We start from the raw sequence: 24,288 nt of genomic DNA, 5'->3' as shown, positions 1-24,288 counted from the left end.
GAACCTCTATGCTAGTCATAAAAAATATGGATTTGTAAAAATGTGTGGGTGCGTTCTTGCAACACCACCACTTGCAACTCTGTGACTTATTGCAAAGTTTGTATTTATACCTAAAGTATAATAAATTAAATGAAACAAACAATGTAACTGAGTTTGCTTATTGCTTAGCTAAGAAAATCAACCCCTTTACATATTTTCCCTTTCGTAAAAAAAAAATGAATTTAAGAAATTACACTTCCCAAATATTTAATCTAAAAGATCATATACCCTGACTGGAAAAATAAAAGAATGAAATTGAATGTGCTATCGTAAAGCCTTTATCTTTAGGTTAACAATTCTAACACAATCGTACGAAAGTTATCCCTTTTGAATGAGATACATAAAAAATGATATCCCACGAAAAGTTAAAAAAATTAAATTAAATACCACCAACTGTTAAAAGAAAATCGAAATATCGAGGGATGCCACGTGTTCTTACCGTTACCCTACACAGGAATTATGTCTCACTGGAAATTAACACGTGTTTTCGTCTGCCACGTTTTTCCTAAAATTTTGTAAATTTCACTTCACTTATTTTTAACACAAAATTAAACATTCACTCACTGCACAATATATTTAATAAATTTTCACCACTGTGATACCACCGCTCAAAATGAACACGAGGCACAAATTCTTCTCAGACGGTTGGCTATCCTGCTAAATAATGGGACTAAAGCCTACCACGTGGTTTTTAAAACAAAAGGTTTCGCGGTGCAAACACAGGCACAAATAAACAAGATTTTAAGAATGAAAATAAAATGCTTTTGCTGTTTCCTTCTACGGTTCCAACTCCAGTGATGACAGAATTTACTTTAAAAGGAAATTAAGTTCGTCAAGTATGCTTGTGAGTCCGGCCTTGCTTAGGGAACTCTGCGCGTACACAAAGATGATAATGGTAAGGTCGCCAGTCGGCAATAAGACAAGGAATACCGACAAAATAGATATATTTACAATAATATTTAGATGAAAATTAATAAAAGGGGAGCACAACAGATAACTGCTTCATATTTCAAGTAAGCCACGAACTACTTTATGGGGAGTTAGGCTCACATGGAGTTAGGAAGGCCGTGGAAGGTTTTCAGCACCGCGATCTCATTCCCTGGAAAGAGAAATAAATTCAATTATTAACCGAACAATTACTTCTGCAGGCTGGGAACACGATGAAGTTGTGTGGTTAAAACCTTTAAGCAAATTATAATAAAGTGGAAAAATTAGAAATTTAAATACTATCATGTGGGAAACAACACTGTCACAAGGTGAATTAATTAAGGTTAGGAGCAACGGCACACGTGGTTGGGACATAAGGAATAGGATAAAAGGGTTCAGCGGGTAGGATCTTTCTTTAAAGGATAAAAGGAAAAAATGGGATGTGATAAGGAAGGGATGGGAGGTTGGGTAAGGATGATGAGGATATCAAAATTAGACACCTTACCTTATTAAAAAGGACTCTGGTTCCTCCCTTGTGGAGGATATGTCCCTTAGTAAAAAGGACTCTGGTTCCTCCCTTGTGGAGGATATGTTACAGGTCCTGCCTCCCTGATGTCTTGAGGGCGAAGAGAGGTGATGTTCCTCTCACGGGGTTTGATCAGCGAAGAAGAAATGTTCCTCTCACGGAGGTTTGTTAGTGAAGAAAGCAACCCAGTTGTTCCTGGGTCGACTTCACTCCACTTGGCCCCCAATTGGGGGGGGGGGGGGGTAGGGGGAATTGGCCTGACCGCTGTCCTATTGGTCAGGCCTTGTCACGTGTCCCGACACCCCCATCAATAGGCCTCCTGACTTCCCCCGGATCCTTTGTGGCAGGGTTTAACGGCCATGTGTCTTGAAGATGTCTGGAATGAGACCTCACGGGAGTAGACTGGTATAGGATGGTTGGGGGGGGAGGGTGAGACTCTGGGGAGGGTCCCAAAACTTGTGGCCTGTCGACCCAGTCCTTGCTGGTGGGGTCTTTGTTTGAAAAAACGGTGGCACAATGACCGCCATGAATAACAATATGCATATATACCTATACCTAATTATATATGCATATATATAACATATTTATGTATATATATATACATATATATGCATATATAACTAATTATATATTTTCATATATATGTATATAAAGTACACATGTACTGTATATATATTTACATACATATATATATATATATATATATATATATATATATATATATACTGTATATATATTTATATATATATATGTGTGTGTGTGTGTTTATATATATATATATATATATATATATATATACATATATATATATATATATATATATATATATATATATATATATATATATATATATATATGCATACATAACAGCAAATTTCCTTGGCACGTGAATCCATTGTCTGCTATTCTTTTCCTTGCTTCGTTCGCAATCTCTAAGGTCCCATACTGTTATTCTTTTAGTCCATATATACCACACGTCCATTTCTTTTTCTTACATGTTGTTAGAATATCGTCTACTTTAGTTTGTTCTCCCATCCATGTTGCTTTTTTTTTTCTATCTCTAAGTGTTAATCCTATCATTATACTCTCCATAGCTCTTTGAGTTGTAACTAGTTTATGTCCTAAGGGTCTAGTAAGCTTCAAGTTTCTGATGCAAAAGTTAATAGGCTACTGGTAGGACCATCTGATTAAATACTTTTCTTTTTAGAGAAAGAGGCATTTTACTTTTCATAATTTCATTTTAGTTACCAAAAAGCTCTCCATCTCATGCTTATCCATGTTTTAATTTCGGTCTCACGCCCTGGGTAAACCCTTACTGTCCATCCTAAGTACGTATATTCATTAACCATCTCTAGAAGTTCGTCCTTAACCCTTATTTGCTGTCTCTGCATTTTCTTGGGACATTAATTTAGTTTTGCTCATATTATTTTTCAGTTCTACATTTCTGCTTTCTCTATTCAAATATTCTATCATCTTTTGCAATTTCTCCCATGATTTATTAAACAGAATTATGTCATCTGCTAATCTTGAGTTGTTAAGGTATTCCCCCATTAATGTTAATTCATGAATTTTCCCATTTTAAATTCTTAAAAAGATTTCTAGGCATGCCACACTGTGAATAATTTAGGAGAGGTAGGGTCTCCTTTCTCACTAAAATCAAGTTTTAGGATTGCTGTACTACTGCTGGAGCTTTGACAGAATCAAAAGCTTTCTCATTGTCTATAAATGCCATACATAGTGGTTTGTCATTCTCAGATGAATTTTCCATAAGCTGGTTAATTACAAGGATATGGTCAGTAGTTTGATATTCACTTCTAAATCATGCCTACTCTCTTGGTTGAATAATCATATATTACTGAGAGTAAACTTATTGGGTGGTAATTTTTTCAGGTCATTTGTGTTTCCCTTTTTGTAAAATATAAGAATGTTATTTTTTTCCAAGCTGAAGCCACAGAACAGTCTTGCAAACATTTTTTTTCTTTGTAAATTTCAGCGAGATTTACTACTATGAAATATCCCCCATCTATTATCAAATAATTTTTAGGCCATCTCTTCTGCTTTGTCGCTTTTCATGCCTTTTAATGCGTTCGTTATTTCTACTGTTACTTTCGGTACCAGCTCAGCGTTTCATTATTTTTATTGGCAAAGTTATATATAGTACTATAGAAATCTTCTGAATTTTTCATCACCATCTCTTTTGTTGATATATACATTTTCATCCTTTATAGCATATATCTGTTAACGACCTGTTCCAAGTCTTCTTTTCATTAACTCTATGCTTTTAACTTTATTCAGTTTCTCAATTTTGGTCTGATTGTGTTTATGAATTCCTTGTGTTTTTAGCTTGTTTATTGTTTCGGATAAATCTGCTAATTCTATCTGACCTCACTTGGGTTTTGCCCTCATTTCCAATTTTTTCCTTTATTAGATTTTTGTTTTGTTTCTCTGATAGTTTTCCTTGATCGTGTTCAGGAACTTTTCCACACATTTCTTGTGCTGATTCCAATATAAATTTTGTTAAACTACTGTTCATTTCGTCTTTATTTGCTTCCATTTCGTCATGTAGCTGGGGGTAGCCTATCCATTTTATATTGCTAAATTAGACTAATCATATTTTTTTGTTTCTTTGCTTAGATCTAGACAAATTTTACTTCTCACAATTCTATGGTCACTTGATTTTAGCTTTTTAAACACTGTTACTTCTAATTAAATTAACTTTTTCACCGAGAATAAAATCTATTTCGTTAATCGTTTCTACACTTGGGCTTCTCCATGTCCATTTATGTTCATATTTTTGAAGAAAGGTGTTCATAACTTTTAGATGTTTCTTCCAGTGAATTCTACAAGCATGTCTCCTCTGTCATTCCTTGTCCTTACTCCAAATTATTTTTGCCTACTGCGGATTCTCCTCTCTTCTTTTGGCATACCTTACCATAGAATTCACAAAAAACAATGCAAAGAGTTTTACGTTTTTTCAAGATACCTCCAGATCTTCATAGTATCTCTCTTCCACTGTATGGGAAGTTGTTGGCGCAAACGTTTGATTGATCTTCATTTTTTACTTTCTATTTAATTTGAAAATCAATCCTGCAATTCTATCACTGATACTATAAAATGTTTCTATGTTACCGTCATGATTTTTATTAATACGAAAACCTACTTAGTTTTTTTCATGTCCTCTGAAGCAAAATATATTACTCTCTTTTAACTTTATATAAGATTTCCCAGTTCTTGTAATTTCTTTCAATCCTATTATACCGCAATTTATTTATTTTAGCCCTTCTAGTAACACAGCAAGATTTACTTTCATAGACAGGGTCCTGACATTGTACATTGCAAGAGTCAGTTTCCAAAGGTGGCCTGTTCTAGTCCATATATATTTATTCATATATATATATATATATATATATATATATATATATATATATATATATATATATATATATATATTTGTATGTATATATATATATAGATATAGATATATAAATTATATTATTTTACTAACAGACAGGCTGTTGTGTGGTGTAGCACCACTTTTTCTTATATTCTTTTCTTTTACTATACACATGCAAGAGGATGAAATTCCTTATAGTAATTTATCAATTTGAAAGCCAGTCTTTTAATGTGGGTAATGTAATCAAAAGATAACAGATGAAATATTTCTTTATTATAAATTCATATAATGGTTGCAAACAAAAACTCTGACAGATACTTTATACAAGAATTATTATACATTATTCACAAGGGATGATCCACACTTAAACCTTCCAACTTTTTTATAATAATTTGGTCCCACAGTAATGTTTGGAAGTATACATCTATTAATAAAATGTAAATATATGTCCCACGAAAACATGCTCAGCAAAATATCTGTGATTCATTTTGTTAGTTAATAAGGTCAAATGTGGAAACAAAAGATTAAATTTAAGTTTTCTTTGAAAATGAAATAATTGGGAGATGTGACTAGATTGTCGTGTTATATCTTGATAGCGATGCTAACTTATTCAGGACATTTGACATTAAAGTCGGGTCGGTAATCTACAAAACTGAAAAATCACGTAATGACACAACATAAAAGAACAATATGCAATTGCACAGGATGATGATCTTATAACTTCATGTTAGTCTGTAATATTCAAGATTAGTTTTATAGTGACTTATATTATTGGCAATCAATGATAATAACATATATTAAAAATTCAATATAACACAACAATTAATAATTGTTATGGACAGAAAAAGGAAGATCCATTTATAATTGTCAAACAATGGCAAATGATCATTAACTCCATTAGATTTATACAGCATTAGTTCATAAATGGTGCTTATATATTACTTTAACAAAGATGTGATAAATTTTTATTCTAACTCCAGAAGGATTCTCAATACACTGCAATGTATCAGCTTTTAAGCCATATGAAATCTTATTTCCATGCTCAAGTCAGAGTCAATAATTCTGACAGCACTCTCTTATTCAGCTGTATTATTCATTCTTTATTTTTGCCGTGGATAGGAAATAGCCCTCCCAAAATGTTTAAGCAAAGTAAATTGTAGTGCAAACTATTTCACAACGTGATAAAAATTTATTGTTGCTGACTGATTTTTCTTCTTTTAACATAACACATAAAACATTCCAAAAGATTATTTTCATAAACAAGGAATAAGACTTTGACATAGTAACAACTTCTAAGTTATATATGCTGCTGCGTAATACCATCATGAAAAATCAATGTCATACATAGCTCTTGATTTGACAGTAGAAAATCACTTCGGAACCAAAGCTGAATTTGTATTAAAGACGTTTTGAAAGAAAGGTGGCATACTGAACTGCCTATAACACTTTGTTCTGTTGAAGTAGTCTTTTACGATATATATATATATATATATATATATATATATATATATATATATATATATATATATATATATATATACAGACACACACACACACACACACATATATATATATATATATATATATATATATATATATATATATATATATATATATATGTATGTATTGAAATTAGCATGTGTGCAGTATAGCAATATTTTTTTTTTATAAAAAAAACGGCAGTCATCTATGGTTCTATCTATTATAAGTTATCGTATCAGCAATTTGTTCAAGAATTACTAACAGAATAACAGAAATTTCCCATCAGGTGTGGAGACTTTCCATAAAAAACGGCCGTAAAAACTATTATCTATTATGTTATTTGGCCCATAAGCGAAAACTGGAATATTAATTGATAAGTAGATTCCGACATTTTTATTTTCAGCTTGTCTTAGTAATTTTCCATTATATTCTTTAGTTTTGTTAATTATGTTAACAAGGAATGAAAAATTGCTAAACTTTCCCAGTTCTACTTTCAAACTAGTTGTCATTATAATGAGCAACTTACCTAATCTTCTGATTAAGATTCATTTTTATTGAATAGTGGCTACCTACCAAATTTTTAAGAAAAAAATCAGTAAATTCTAAAGCTTGACTTTGTTATTCAGTGACATTTCGTTATAGGGTCACTTCCATTAAATGATGAAGCTTTAATATTATTGATTTTCTACATCATTACTGGGATATAAAATCAATTTGTTTCCATTTGTAATTTCACAAGTATTGTGGTCATAACTCTAGTACCCTTTCACTTCACCTTATTTCAGTGAAAAGTTGCAAGTAAAATCTATATACTAAACAGCAAACATAAATATCTAAAGATGTTATACTCTGTGAAAGTAAACTTTTATGACAGTGAGTCGAAAACCCAAATTATTCAATCAGCGTTTATCTTAAATTCATATATGGTTTCTGTAACATAAGCAGTTTATTCAAATACATAAGTCCTGTTTTTCCTGTCACACGATGTTGAACATTGTTGGTGATAAAAGCCCAGATATAACTTTTTCCCTCTAGAAGATATAGGCTATACATGTAATTAGTAATTCTAGATGAGAATAATCATGTCTTTCATGAGGACCATATAACTCCAAATTATAAAATGCATTATGATTTTTGATATGTAGAGTGTAGTACAGAAAAAAAAATCATTCGTACAAACTATCATATTTGTAACTGGTTACTTTTCTTCCATACTAGCAGTTCGGGATAGACACATAGGTATTAAAAAAAAACACAGAAACCGAAAAAGCACTAAATATGTGAGCAGTTTTTTAAAGTTTGAGGAAGATAAATATTTTTAAAGCAGTGCAAAACGAATATGCAAACGTTCATGGTGGCGGCAATGGTGACGATGAATTGTTCTCTCTTGGTAAGGGAGGAAGTGGGCGAAGCGTGCCAGTTTCACTTGTGATACTACCTTGTCTGCTACGTGGACAAGAAACCTCATCATCACTGTTCAGTTTATTTAATCTGCGAGTGACGTCACGAGGAACATATGCTCCACCTTGTCCATCATTTACAATATTAGCTTCTGTTTCCGGATCACAGATATTTGTGGATAAGCTATTATCGTCGGAGGCTGGACTTACAGGAGAATGCGGCGGCAGTGGCGGTGGTGATGATGCACTTGGAGAATCCTCTTCACAGTTACGTGGTGCTGCAACATCATCCTGACAATCATTTCGGCGGCGTTTTTTAGTTTTATCAACCCGAGCATAAAGTGCTAATACCTCTGGAGACACTTCAGATGTTGGAGAATTGATGATTGAGAGGTTTTGTAAAATATCAGGCACAGCTTCTTCAGTATCTGAAGTTCCTGTAATTTCTGCTGATTCTAATCTTGGTGGGGGAGGACGGGGTTTTAAAGTTTCATAGCCATGATGTCTCCCAGGTTCACGCACAGTCTCATAACCGTGATCTGGAGAGTCTTTCACAGATTCGTACCCTACATCCTTGTCACTTACAGTTTCATACCCAACATCTTTGCCTTTCACAGTTTCATATTCGTGATTTTTTTCTTTTACTATTTCATACCCTGATTCTTTATTCTTTTCATCTTTTACAGATTCATATCCAACGCTGTCTTTATCACTCAACTCTTTCACACTTCCAGTTTCACTCTCCATATCAAGTACAAAACTTTTCTTACGTAAGGTTTCATAACTGTGCTCTGATCTACAGCGAACTCGTTCGTATGGGGGCTCATGGCCTGGTATCCGAGCATAATTGGGATCGTCATCAAGCTCAGATCCAGTAAGTGAAGTAATATGACTACTACTAATGCTCTGTTGATCTGCTGATGGCCTCATGGGTAACTGAGCTAACAAATTTCTCTGGAACATGGAAGAATGGTGGCCCTCTTCAGGAAGCATCCCATTACCAACACGGTTACCAGGTATGGTGGCATTATTACCTACACTTGTAACATCTGGATGTGGACCTATCATGGCACCATAAAGAGTAGCTTCCTTCGTAGGCGTTGCTCTTATTAAAGACCGCAAAGACCCGGGCCCAGACAGAATATGCCTTCTGGCCAATAAGGCTCCCACAACCAACATCGCAGCAGTGAGAAGACCTGCTACTACAGCAAGAGCCACCACAAGCCCCTGAGTTCCTTCAGGTTCAGATGAGGGAGGAGCTTCCAAGTCAAAATTCAAGGCTCTTCCATCACCTCTTTGGGCTCCTAAAGAAGGCACCGAGGTCTCAATTGGTATGCATGTAACATTTACTATCTGCCATACACCACTGTCCATACAGCTGGTCACAGTATCTCCAGTATCTGAAAAAAGTAAGCTAAATAAGCCCCTTGTACTATACAGTAATGCTTGGATATATTTTATGAAATGAACTGTGGTAGATCAGATTAAATATTTTCGGACATTGTATAAATCATATAAGATGATACGAAGAAAGATATGAAATAAATAAAATATAAGCCTTAATAAACTAAAAATTACAAACCATTAATATAAAAGAATCACATTAAATACGGGATTATGTGTTGTAGACAACAGTAAATATTTTGGCAATGGGCATCAGACAACTTCTGGGGATAAAATAATTCGATTCAGAGTCCATTATCTCTGTACACTTATTAGAATAAAATCGCAACGATAACAGGATTCAAATACACACAAAATCACAAAATGGTATCACTGTCCGTGTTTACGTGGAGGTATGGTGTTTTTGGCTGCTGTAAAGAGGATTTTAGAGAAAGGGACAAATCATAACGCAATTGATGGAAGAAATAAAGCATTCAGATAGTGACTTGCATTAGGAAATATGGGAAATGGTCAAATCATCTAAATTATAAGAATAGAGAAATTTAAGATAGAAATATAGGAATAATGGAATCATGGAGATATGATTTTTTAAAGAATGAATATCCAAACGAGAATAGTGACGAAATAAAAATTAAGAATGTACCATCTGAAGAGGTTAAAAAAGCCATTGGGAAGATGGACATTGGAGAAGCAACTGGATACTTTGAGAATAATATGTGATAAGCTAACGAGAATTAATGGAGACCCAACAAAGAAGACGTGGAAATAAAAGTATAGTTTTACAGAAAAAAAATACAGATAAAAGAACATTGTTCTACAGCGTGGAAAATAAAGAAGAATAAAATTTCTGGGAGATTTTGACATTACTGTATAGATGAAGGTAAATGGATCAAATAACCAGGTAACATTGTTGGAATTGAATAGTGTGTTTGGTTTTGTAAAAGAAGAAACAACATAGTCTGTAAAATAAAGCAGCTACAGAAAAAGTACTTTAATTATGCAAGTGATTATATTATGCACATTTGACAAAGCAACCACAGAATTAATTCGATGGGCTTTACAATAGTCAACTTATAATGAAAATGTGATATTGCCGTACCAACAAATAAGATATAGAGAGGATATAGTGGCATGTACTGTATATAAGAAGAGTGTAGATGAATGTTGGTGTTCATCAAGGATCGGCACAGAATATTTTATTGCTTAACACAGTAAACAAGGATGATACTTAGAGCAGATTGGGTGGCCACTGGAAGCCATAATATGCAGAAGACCTTATAATAGCAGCAGAAAAAGAGAAAGACGGAAATAAAAAGTTTGAAAATGGAGACTGGAATGTAAAAATTACAAATCAGTGTCAACATAGTGAAGCTCATGATGACAGAAAGGAAGCCCAACACTTGTTAACTCTGATAGCTTCTTCAGTTTTAGGTTGCTTCTCTATTAGTAAAGATAACACAGAATCACTGAGATAAATCTCTATACAGTACTTTACTGTTTAGTAAGCATAGTATTAAAGACTTATGTATCTTTATTCAGCATATTAGTACCTGCATGATGGCGAAGACATGACTATTAGAATTAACTGCCTACCGAGAAATTCTGAATGTAAAGGATGGTCGGAGTTTGGAGATATGCAACATGCATAACGAACTAATTGAACGCCAGTGCCAGAGATAAATATCTATATCAGGAATAAGAAATTTAATAGGCTGTAAGTTCCTGACCAACAAATTAAGATGAGAATCAGCAGCTGAAGATTAGACAGGAGAACAGTACTCGAAACAACGTAATTGAAAGAATTAGAACATTTCTTCAGAATAGACTGATCACCAAATATCTTGAAAGACTTTCTCATTAAGCCAATTTTTTGTGCAATTGAAGAAGAGACAGACCTAATGTGTTTCTCAATAATAAATATGTTGTTAAGTATCACATCTTAAAATTCTAAGTCATTCATAGTTAAAGAAACATTATCAATGCTGAGATCCGGATGTTGAGGAGCAACTGTCTTCCACCTACTTACAATCATACTCTGAGTTTTGTTTGGATTCAACTTCATGTCCTATAATTTGCACCATGCACTTAATTTAGCTAGATGTATAATAAGCGATTCAGATATCTTACACCCAACTAGTTTTCCCTGAGGAGATCTAGATATTCTGCACCATCTCAAGCACACACGAATAGCAATGCAATAACTTTCATAACAAAAATGCTTAAAGAATAAAGGCAAAATTTATCGCTCATCACTGCTTAAGGCATACATACTAATAGCTTTCTTTACAATGCCTCTCTTGTTCCCCATATCATGGTAAGCCTCACACCCTATACTATTCATTAGCTTTTTCCTCAGGGAAATCCTTATGACTATGTCTGATTTCTAATGAAATTAATTATCTTCACTGTAGCAATGAACTACCATTAGATCCAGCCAAGGCACACATAAATTATTCTTCTTTGGTGATGGTTTTTACAGACAATGATCAACTGTTTTTCCCGAATCAATCAGGGCTACACATAATGAGTTCCAGCCTAACTGTCATGTCTGGCAGTCCATTAGAGATTTCATTTACCAGATAAGAAGGGCAAGAGATCTAACCAGTATTTTAGGATAATGAACTTCGCACATTGCACTGAAAAAAAAAACAATTGCAATAATTCAAACTTTTAACACAGAGGTTGCATCTTGCCAACTTTGCAATTAGGATAATTACTATCTGTTACTGCACAATATAATGCCTTAAGAATCTGTGTTAAATCTCAGAGTTCTCTGAATTTAGAAAAAGACAACGATTAGTAATTTGTGAATTTTACACTAAAAGGTAATGTTTATAAGTTTAGAAATTCTATGTGGCTACCTTCTCTCTACGATGCGACCCGAAACCAGTTCTGACATTGCTCGAGTTCCAAAGGCACACCATGCACACAAACCCGTTGTGCAACAAACAATAGTCATCTACCAGGCTCATTCATATTATCAAATGGTATATCTTCCAAAATACCAAAGGATACGGCTCCAGTAAAGTAATAATTGTATTCAGCAAGACATACTTTTCCTCTAAAATCTACTTTTTTTCCGATAAAATTTCTAATCATATCCCCTCTAATACAAAACCTCATACAGCAAAGCATGGTTGCTTTAAACAATTCAACATCGATTTAAACACAGAAAAGATTATGCCATACACATTTATTCTATGGATCTGCAACCTCCTTACCCCTATGTAGCCTGTAACCATCATTACAGGTGTATACAGCAATTCCATTCCAGTGGGTGGAGCCATTTAGGAGTGTGTGGCGTGCATTTTGGAAGACAGGAGGGGGTCCGCACGTAACAGCTACAAAAAAAAAAAAAAAAAAAAAAAAAAAAAAAAAAAAAAAATTAATAAGATAAATGCATTTTGTTGTTGAGTTGACTAAATCAAACATGATCAAATTCTTTACTTTTAGGCATTGCAAGATTATATTTTACTAAGTATATTTATCAAGTAATTGTGCACATTTTATTGCTATACCAAATTACCTGTCATAAATTTGATTAGCTCTAATTTCAGAAAAATCTGAACTGATCACTCAATCAATTCCATATCAACCTAATATTGCTAGCAACCAAAGTTAACTCACCTTGACAAAATGGAGATTCATTAGTCCAGCGTCCAGTGTGATCACAAGAACGCGTATTGTTTCCTTTCAACAAATACCCAGGACTGCAACTGTACGTGGCCACTGTTCCATATCCATATACACCACGATGATTGGCTACTTCAATAAAGCCATGAGCTATATTATCGGGTGGTGGACACTGAGCCTCTGAAAAATTTGTCCTTTCAAAATTACTAAGAAAATCTTCAAGTGGAAAATCCTACTCCTGCATCCTAAAGCTCTATAGTATTTCTCTTTTGGAGAATGGGGTCAATATATAGTCTAGATAAATTTTCCACTCTTATGTAGTGTAAACGGGGAACCAATTCATGGTATCTATCCCTTTATAAAGGATCAGAACATTATGCATTTCAAACCTGAGTGCAACATAGCATGAGGAATCTCAAAACCTGCGAGGTTAGAGGGGCCTTGAATGAAAAGTTGTATTGCAGTCCACATTATTAGAACATTGTTCATATTGAGTACCCTAACTATCGAATAAAGAGAAAACAATTCAATGCTAATTGTAAGGGCAAAAAGATGAGTAGGGATGAAGGAAATGATTATACGAAAGAATTGCATTATGTCAATGGACAAATTGGTTAATATAATAAATAAAGAAAAGAACATTTTAGAAGCGAGATAGACAGTAAGTGTTCCACAGATTAGATAAAGTGATTAGATAATAAGTTTAAAATTAGCACTTGTTTACTGATGAAAACCGGAAAAGCAGAGCCTTAGACAAGATTTCTTGTTAACATAGCATTATACATGATGTTTTCAAATAGCAAGGAGGATATCATCCGCAACAACGAAACTACAAATTTCAAGAGAAGGAGAATGACCAATCATCAGTAAGACAGAAAGGAAATCCTCGATAATTTTGTCTTATTACACGAATCTTCAATATTTGCTTGAACTTCTAATGCTTAAAAGTTAATAGACCCCATTAGAATATTAGATGTAGGAAAACATATCAGAAAACATTTTGCTGACTTGGTTATTATTTCAGAGTCTAGAATCAGAATATAACTCAAAAGTCATTTCCTATCGATAATTTCTTATCAAGCTTATACTGGTCCCGCATCACTTACCAGTACATCTCGGCGTCTGTCCTTCCCACTTGCCCTTAGAGGAACATGTGAGAATCTGATCACCCTCAAGCTTGAAACCTGTTCTGCAGGAGTAAATGGCCTTTGTCTCACCTTGCCGTTCAGCTTCACCTTCCACAGGTACTTCAGGTTCTCCACAAGGTATTCGTTCTGTAGATGAAATGAATAGGTTGGAATGAGTCTGTAATTTGATGCTATTTCTGATTAGTTTCATATGAATTTTACTTGGAAAATATTCTTTTTTTCTTATAAGATGTATATTGGATAATATCAAGATAAATATAAAGATACTAAGCAATCATTTTTGTACTAACTGATGAACCTCCCAAAAATTAGACTCTGAAGTCAGTCTCTTAAGGCATGTTCTATCTTTACATTCCACGGCGACTTTGAATGATCTATATAAATGTGTCTAATTCGAGTAAGTAAACACTAAAAATAACTGCTTCCCAATCTCTTGGCAATCAGATACAGGTACTAAAGGACAAATGTAAACATTAAAAAAATTATGCGGTAGGGTACGAATAATAAGTTACAAAAAATCTAAAAGTAACTGAAGATTTCGGACGAAAATTTTATTAATTTTGTAAGAGTAATCTCTTTAATTAGTTTTGTACATTCAGTTCACTAAGCATAGAAGCCAATTTCAGTGGATCTCCTATTGCCTATGGTTTTCATACCTCTATGTAATTTGATTTGTAGATTCTAATAATAATTACTAATAAATTCAACTGAAAAAATACCTATGCGATGCTGAGTTGCCTTTTTCCTTTCAGCATAATTACAGATACTGAATTTTATGGAAAATTACTACTGATATGCCTTTAAACCAACCAACTTATATAGCCCCGTTAAGTTTGCCAGTTTCAGTCAATTGTTTAGTAATCTCCTCAACTAGTTGTGTCTATGATGAATCTAACACCTAGATAAATGTGTCTTCACCTTGGGACTTTTAATTACGAACTCTTCCCGATTTCGTTCGATCCAAATGTTTTTGTTTGAAAATTATCCTGTTCAATTCAAGTAACCTAGTTCTCACTTTCAAATTCAACTCATTTCAACTGCATGATAGACATCTCCTTGCTTTCTTTATTTATACAATTTGGGATTAGCTTTTTCCAGAAAGTCATTTATAGGTTACATTACCAATTCCTTTAAAGAACTGCACACACTATGCTCCACATTTACAAAGCAAAAATATGCCTTTTTCTGTGCGTACTAGAATTTAAAATGTATTAATTATAAGTATATATAATATCTTTTTCCAACAGTACAGTACCATTCCCCGGTTGAACCTCATTTAATTTCGATATCCCATACGACCTACCCTTTAAATAATGGTATCTTTTTCTTACCTCTGAAGGCAAAGACTTCTACTTCACACAGGCCAAAGTACTCCTGCTCTTTGCGATCGTCTCTGATGTAAACAAACTGTCCTGGATGGCCAAGTCCACCGTTGCATTTGAATAGAGCCTTGTGGGTCTGGAAAACACCCTGAGGAAATACAGACTCTTATGAATTTAGGTTTATTCTCCTTTTCCTCTTAAGAAAATACATAATACCTTACTGGATACATGACACAAGACATTTCAAGAGGGGAATGGAGTATTCAAGGATGAATTAAATTTAAAATTAGACAAGGTAGTGAAGATTACAGTTAGAGAAATGAAGTGATGAGATGCTGTATGGGTAAAAACACATATCTAATGGAAATTATTCTGGAAGATACACAATGAGTGCTTAAGAAAGAGGGATAGATTAAATTAAAACTGGAGGATAAAAAAATGCCCCATAAGTAGGCTAAACATGTATTAACAATGGGTGATGCGCAAGAATAAAAAACAGATTATAAATCGCTTAGCGTAAGAATAATATAATTCAAGAAAGGCAATGGATAAATAATATAACAGAAAGTAATAGTCTTATGCATTGAGAAATATCTTTTTTCAGAATGTGGAAACCTATTTGACATAGAGTTTTAGTCTTCAGAAAAGGCCGGAATAATGAGAAATATTGTTTGAGAAAAAGTTAGGTTGACAAATATACTATGAAATGTAAATAGGAGGTTGAAGACGTACAAAATTCAAAGGAAATTCAACATAAAATCAATATGATGGGAATCTATTAAAAGGTTTACTACACGAAGGAAGGCGTGTAAAGTTAAAGGAAGAGGGCCGGAGAAGAAGAGCAAGGAATAATAAAATGTCAAGAGATGTTTTGAATCTAAATAGTTTCATACTCAGTGAAACTTTAGTTCCGAAACAAGGTTTACAGAAATATTGAGTAAGTGAATGATTTAGGAAAACAATTATGATGAAAATGCGAGATGAGTTTAATTCATTATAATTGTGTTAAAACATCGTGTGGCGCCTACCATTTTCGGTTTCAACCTGTTTAATTTCACTTAAAACATTCATAGTTAGCTAACAAATTTCTAAATGGTATAGAACATCTACCCTAAAGCTTAATTGGTAGGTTAAGCAATGTTAGATTGACTTGGTAGGGTAGAGAACTATTGACTTGGTAGAGAATTAACATCACATTACATAAAAAATAAAAAATAATTCAAAGTGATAAAATTATCTATAAAGAACATATATGAAAAAGGAACACCAAAAGCAAAACAACAGCATATGAACTACAAGACGAAGAGAAGAAAATAAAACAGGAAAGAAAACTGAAAACAGAACTCACTTTGAAAGTTGTGCATGGCTTATACAGAGCTTTATTGTCCGTCAATAATTCAATCACGTATATCGTAAATTCTTGGAAGGATCCTGAAAGAAAACATTAACTTTAAAATTTCAATAAGATAAACTTGATAAAGAAAAACGTGATCTGACAATAAAAAAAAATCATTACATATCTATTACTTTCTTCCTTTATAGAATAATAGTAGCAAAGCTCATAAAACGTTGATTAACCACCTCAAAAATCTTCAAAAAGGCCCATCTTCATATGTCGACTTCCGTCATACACATTGCGCCACTCACTCTACTCCAGTCACTCTCCCTCCAAAATATAAAAGGCCCTTTGTTCCGGTATCTCTTCCATATATTCTTTTTAGCATCTTTTTAAATCTAATTCCAAGAATACATGCATACATACATACATACATACATACAATACACAGATACACACACACGCGCGTAAGATTTGCAGATGACATACTTCTGTTTAGTGAATCATGGGAGGAATTAAAAGATAATAGAAGATTGTAATATAGAAAGCAGCAATACAGGACTGAAAATGAATATCAGTAATACTAGGATGATGTTCAATGAAAATCCAGAGACAGCAATTAAGGGTTATGAACAAACCTCTAGAGATTGTTAATGAATATACGTACTTACGACAGACAGTAAGTATATCTCCAGGATACGAGAACGAAATTAAAAGAAGGATAAGCATGGGATGAAGAACTTTTGGTAAACAAAATGAGATTATGAAAAGTATAATGCCACTTTCTCTAAAAAGAAAAGTATTTAATCAGATGGTCCTACCAGTATTAACTTATTTATCAGAAACTTAGGGCCATATAAAAAAATTAAGACATAAGCCAGGTACAAGTCAAAGAGCAATGGAAAGAATAATGATCTGAATAACAGTAAGAGACAGAAAAGGAGTAACATGGATACGAAAGCAAACTAAAGTGGAGGACCATCTCGTAACATGTAAGAAAAAGAAATGGACATGGGCAGGACATATAAGAATGACAGATTATAGATGGACAAAAAGAATAACAGTACGGCTTCCTAGAGATTGCAACCGAAGCAAGAGAAGAAGATTAGACGATGGATTGACGAGCTAAGAAAATTTCCGGGTATACAGTAGATAGGCATAAAAAAAAACCATAAACATAGGGGTGTGGAAGGACATGTTTAAGGTCTTTGTCCGGCAGTGGACTAGCAAGGACTGATGATGACACACACACACACACACATATATATACATATATATATATATATATATATACATATATATATATATATATATATACGGACTCCCAGCTCTATGATGAAAATGAAGCAAGTAAAGAAGAAACGAAAAGAAATTTAACAAATCTTTTTATTGGAATCAGCGCAATAGATAGGTGGAAATGTACCTAAACAATATCAAGGAAAACTATAAGAAAAGACAAAGAGCCTAATAAAGAAAGCGGAAATGAGGGTAAAGTCCAAGAGAAATGAAATAGAATTAGCAGAACTATCCAAAACAATAAATAAACTAAAAACCCAAGATATTCGTAAACGCAATCAGACCAAAATTGAGGATTGATTGATTGATTATCAGTTAACTGGCATCCTGATATTCCAAAATTGAAGAAACACTAAAGAAGGGAGAAGCATCACATTGATGAAAAGAAAACTTGGTACAGGGCGCCAACAAATGTTTGCCGTAAATGATGAAAATGGAAATATAATCCACAATATATATATATATATATATATATAAATATATATATATATATATATATAAAATATATATATATATATATATATATATAAAATATATATATATATATATATATATATACATATATATATATATATATATATATATATATATATATATATACATGCACAAACAAAAGTATATATGCGAGGAGTGTTATAAAAGATATTCAGTTTAGGTAATATGTTTTAATAGCATGAAAAGTAAATGTATAGGAAACAGTACAGAATAATTTAACTGGTTTGGTATATATGTTAATTTTAGGTTTTCCCACTCTCAGTATTATTCAGAGGTATTTTGTCCACATCTATTGCTGTATTTATAAGACTGTCTAGGATATTTGCAAACTGCAACTCTCTCTCTCTCTCTCTCTCTCTCTCTCTCTCTCTCTCTATATATATATATATATATATATATATCATTTCAACCCAGCCTTCAAAATTTTGCTTTATGACCATTAGCTTTTAATTTTTGGGGTGGGAGGAGAAATATTAAGGTTCGAAATTTCTGAGTAAACAACATAGAGAATGGAAAGAAATATCTATTATAACCTAATTATTTCCTCCAAGAAAAGTGAAAAAGAAAAGAATTGTCATTCAATAATCTTGTATTGCTTTATAACATTGACATGTTAGTGTGAACCTACGATGTTATTGTGTATAAAAGGAAAGTTCATTCCAGTTCAAAATCTTTTTGCTAAAAAATCCATCTTGCACTGAGGTAATAAAAATAATTTTTTCTAATAAGAAAATTTTCTTAAGAAAAGATGGCTTCAGTAGAAAATGAAGCAAACAGTGCGTCATTCAACTATCCCTTCAGAAATCTTTGACGCACCCATTTTGAAAATGCCTTCTCGGTCGCATGTATTTTATTACCGTGAGGTTTTTCGCAGCCAATTATTAGTTACTAAGAAAATAAACAAACTCGGGTTATCTTTGAAATCATTGATTGTAACAATCTCAATATTATTAGTAGATGAGATAAACGTGAAGGAAATTTTTGTAGTTTCAGAATTTTGAAAGAAGTTGAGGGATTTTCATTTTGACACTTGCACACCTTAACCTCACATCGTAGATAATTATATTCCCAGCTGGATCTGCCTTTGCAGGATTGATATCACATAAAAAACATAACTTACAAAGTTAAGTTAAAGATATAATGCTAACGGTAACAAGAAATATTTTGACTCAAATGCTTTCAACGGATTGTTGTGTTCTCGCCGAGGGTCCCAGCGAAGGGCCACCGAGGGCATTTCCCATACCCGTTACGTTACCTTTCCCCTTTGGTTCCTGCCTCTCGTGTTGGTCTTACGACCGCTTGACATCCTGTTATTACTGGGGCCGAGTTGACAGCTCATTTGTGGCTTCCTTTACGATCTCAAATAGTCTTCTACATTTCTTTCCTTTTTTCTCGTTTGGTTTGCTGACTCAGTTTGTAGGTCATCAGATCGGCTACAAGAACACTAAAGGAATTCTTTTAATCGTTGTCTATTCCCTTTACTCTTTTACCCCAGTATTCCCTTCATTTAACTTTATTTTCTTACTATATATAGATCTCCATTCGTCAGAATTTAAGCAAACACAAAATACTACCCTACCATCAACTTTGTAACCGTAAAAATTTCATGACAACTCATTATTTTTAGTAATTTAAATTGTCTGTTTCAGTTTCTCTTGTGTGCAGATAAATTTCCTTTGCAAGTAGGATCTATGTTGTATCAAAATGTCCTTGTTGCAGAACAAAATCATAAGGATCAATGGCATTCAAGATAACGTAGACTTACACACAAGCTCATACAAACACACATATATACATATATATATATATATATATAAATATACCTATGTATATATATATATATATATACACCCAGACACACACACACATATATATATATATATATATATATACATATACATATATATATATATAAATACACATATATATACACATATATATGTGTATATATATATTTATATATATGTATATATATACACATATACTGTATATATATGTATATACGTACACACACACCTATATATATATATATATATATATATATATATATATATATATATGTGCCACCAACAACAAATTCATCCGTTTCTAGTCCACTGCAGGACAATGACCTAGACATGTCTTCTATCATGTCTTGGGTTTGGCCAGTTTCATCACCACGCTGGCGAGCACGGACTGGTGATGGTGGGAGTTTTTCCTCTGATCACTCACAGCAAACCTTTTCACCACGTTAAGGTATAGATAGATCGTTAGATATAGTTAACAGATAGATATGACTTTTCTAGATAACTTTTTAACTTATTATTATTATTATTATTACTGTATTAGCCAAGCTACGACCTTAGTTGTTTAAGCAGAATGCTACAAGCCCAAGGGCCCCAACCGTGAAAGCAGCTCAGCGCGGCAAGGAAGCAGAAAAATGACAAATAAATCATCATCATCATCATCATCTCCTCCTACGCCTATTGACGCAAAGGGCCTCGGTTAGAATTCGCCAGTCGTCTCTGTCTTGAGCTTTTAATTCAATACTACTCCATTCATCATCTACTTCGAGTTTCATAGTCCTCAGCCATGTAGACCTGGGTTATCCAACTCTTCTGGTGCCTTGTGGAGCCCAGCTGAACGCTTGCTGAACTATCTCTTTTGAGGAGTGTGAAGAGTATGCCCAAACCATCTCCATCTACCCCTCATCATGATGTCGTCCACGTATGTCACCTGAGTAATCTCTCTTATAGCTTCATTTCTAATCCTGTCCTGCCATCTAACTCCCAATATCCTTCTCAGAGCTTTGTTCTCAAATCTACTAAATCTATTGGAGACTGTTTCGTTGTCATATTCATGTCCATAGAGTTACACCAATCTCACTAAACTGATATATAGTCTGATTTTTATATGTAATTTCAGTCAATTTGATTTCCAAATTTTACTTAACCCAGCCATTGTTTGATTGGCTTTTTTCAATTTTTACTAAACTCTAATTCTAAAGACCCTGTATTGGAAATCATAGTTCCCAAATACTTGGATGATTTTACCTTTCTCCTTCCAATGATATTTCATCCTCCATTGCATACTCCGTTCGCATCATCTCTGTCTTTCTTCTATTCATCTTCAGGCCAACCTCGTGTGATATTTCATGCATTCTGGTAAGCAAGCATTGCAAATCCTGTGGTGTTCTGCTAACAAGGATAGCATCATCAGCATGCTCTAGGTCTGCTAAATTCCTAGTCACCAATAAAGTCCAATCCTTTTCCACCATCTCCAACTGTTCTACGCATTACAAAATCCATGAGGAGGATAAACAACATAGGTGACAACACATTCCCTTGTAGTACTCTGCTATTCACTGGAAATTCATTTGATAAGACTCCATTAACATTAACTTTGCACTTGCTATGCTCATAAACAGACTTAATCAAATTTACATATTTAAAAGGAATTCCATAATAACGCAGGGCTCCCAACAAAATTGGTCGGTGCACACTATCAAAGGCCTTTTCATAGTCCACAAATGCCATCAAAAGTGGATTTCTATATCCTACACATTGCTGTACAATATGTCTCAAAATGAAAATTTGGTCAGTGCAACTTTTACCTTTTCTAAATCCTGCTTGTTCATCTCTTAAGTTTTCATCAATCTTTCTCTCCAGTCTCTTTAGAATAAGCATACTATATATTTTCATAACAACTGACATAAGTGTTATGCCTCTGTAATTATTGCAATCAGCCAGTTCTCCTTTTTCATTGCCATTTTCACTAACACTCCTAACTCCCATTCATCACGTTTTGCCTCTTCACGCCACATTCTACAAAATAATCTTGTAAGTATTCTGGGAGTCACTTCATTTTTGGCCAGTATTATCTCTGCAGTTATTCTAGCGTATCCAGGGGCTTTCCATCACTTTAGTGTTTTGAGGATGGCTTCGACTTCAAGCACAATGAATTAATTCATTAGTACATCAAGGTCTTCGTCACCTTCAGGTATATCTAACAAATTATTCCCTTCATATCTCCTATTCATGTCCTCACTAAAGTGTTCCATCCAACGTTGTCTTTCTTCATCTTATGTTGTTATAACAGATCCATCTCTCTTTTTGATGGGTATATGCTTCTTCTTCTTTGCTCCAGTCGAGATTTAATTATACCATAGCCACTTCCTGAATTCATAGCTTTGTCAGCCTTATCTGCTTTACTATCTAAATATTCTCTCCAGTAATTCCTGGCTTTTCTTTTGACCTCATACTGGAATACTTAGCATGCTTTACCTTGTAATTTTCATTAATTCCTAGAAAACTTTCAACAATCAATTTATGTCTTTGTCTCCTTTTTATAGTATCCCAAGTATCATTTGATATCCATGGCTTTCTCCTTGTAACTGCATGTCCCAAAACTTCACAGCCAGCTGACTGATATATGTTCTTAATTTCACACCATTCTTCATTAATTATTTGTTCTTCGTCTCTTAGAGTCTCTAAAACTGCAAATCGATTCCTACATTCAGTTGCAAATGTTTCTCTGTACTCTTCTTCTCAAAGCTTAGTTGTATCAAACCTAGGTATTCTATTTACCTTTCTGTTGGGTACTTTCAGTTTTAATTTCAGTGTGGCAATGAGAAGCTGGTGATCACTACCAATATCTGGACCTCTATAGCTTCTTACATTTCTCAGAGTCCTCCTTCTCTATTTATTAATGGCAATGGGATCGCTTTGATTTTTGTAATTGCCACATGGTGAAGTCCATGTATATTTGTGGATGCTCTTGTGCTGAAAAAGAGTACCTCCAATGACAAGATTGTTTGCTGAACAGAAACTTATGAAATGTGCTCCATTTTCATTTGCCACTTCATCAAGACCCTCGACACCCTGTACATTCTCTATCCCTTGATTATTCCTTCCAACTTTAGCATTGAAGTCGCAAATCACAATTTTCATATCTCTCTCTTGGATCTCATCTATTACACTCTGCAGTTCTTCATAGTATTCATCTTTCCTTTCTTCACGGGAATCATTTGTTGGGGCATAGCAAACTATAACAGTGACTATTGAGGATATAAAGGGCCATTAAGAGGTTGAGAATGGGAAGGCACCATGAGTTGATGGAGTTACATGTGAGATGCTTTCATACTGTGGTGAAAGTATGATTGAATGGCTGAACAAGGTATATAATCTATGTTTATGAGAAAGAAATGTGTCACAGCAATGATCAGGAAGAATAAATTTTTTTTTTTTTTTTTTTTTTTTTTTGAAGTAGGGGCAATACAGTTGGGTATAAAACTAACGGGGATAAAATCAAATAATAAACTGGAAACGGTGCATACTGATTGAGAGAGTAGGGTACAAGACAATTGATTGGAGTAGGTAATGTGGGTTTAGAAGGAAAATTATGTAAGTTAAATGTTTTCTAGGAACCAGTTGATGTGAAATCTGAGAGAAACAGCAAATAGATCTACCAAGTATAATGCAATTTAGATCCAAAATAATATAGTCTTGGTATAGGCGGTAAATGGAGGGTGCTGAGTGAACATACTGAATAAAGTGTTTTGTTGAGAGAGCTTAAGAATTTCTTATGACAATAACTAAATGCATGAGGAAATATATAGACAGTACAGCGACTGGAAGATACATATTGTGTTGTTATAAAAGCTGGTCTTAAACAATGATATGTTACATCTCCACAAATACTATCATCTATATCCCAATGGATGGAGTGATGCATAAAAAGACCAAGAGCAGTGGATATCAGGAGTAAAGTTGTTGAAATAAAAAACATCTGAAAGAGTTTGGAAGTGAGCAGGCTCAACGTGAATGTGAAAAAAGTAGGCACATGAGAACTGGAAATCGGGAAAATAGAGCAATGGTTTATTGACAGTTGAGGAGGTATGCGATCGGA

At 33.7% G+C, this 24,288-nt stretch overlaps 1 protein-coding gene across 5 annotated transcripts in view; it reads right to left on the bottom strand.

Annotated features, from left to right (window-relative positions):
* Positions 1-6,510: 6,510 nt before the first annotated feature.
* The window catches only part of LOC137645767 (uncharacterized), a 199,372-nt gene continuing 181,594 nt past the window's right edge, over positions 6,511-24,288 (bottom strand). For all 5 annotated transcript variants that reach the window (XM_068378678.1, XM_068378681.1, XM_068378680.1 and 2 more), the window contains exons 5-10: positions 16,624-16,706; positions 15,285-15,423; positions 13,912-14,079; positions 12,800-12,985; positions 12,394-12,513; positions 6,511-9,168 (exon numbers count right to left, since the gene is read on the bottom strand). In XM_068378678.1, coding sequence (XP_068234779.1) covers positions 7,718-9,168; positions 12,394-12,513; positions 12,800-12,985; positions 13,912-14,079; positions 15,285-15,423; positions 16,624-16,706 — 2,147 coding nt within the window. In that variant the 3' untranslated portion in view covers positions 6,511-7,717. The remainder of the gene's footprint in view (positions 9,169-12,393; positions 12,514-12,799; positions 12,986-13,911; positions 14,080-15,284; positions 15,424-16,623; positions 16,707-24,288) is intronic.

The sequence above is a fragment of the Palaemon carinicauda genome, chromosome 8 (genome assembly GCF_036898095.1).
Source record: "Palaemon carinicauda isolate YSFRI2023 chromosome 8, ASM3689809v2, whole genome shotgun sequence".
NCBI lineage: Eukaryota > Metazoa > Arthropoda > Malacostraca > Decapoda > Palaemonidae > Palaemon > Palaemon carinicauda.
This window is presented reverse-complemented; position numbering and strand designations above follow the sequence as displayed.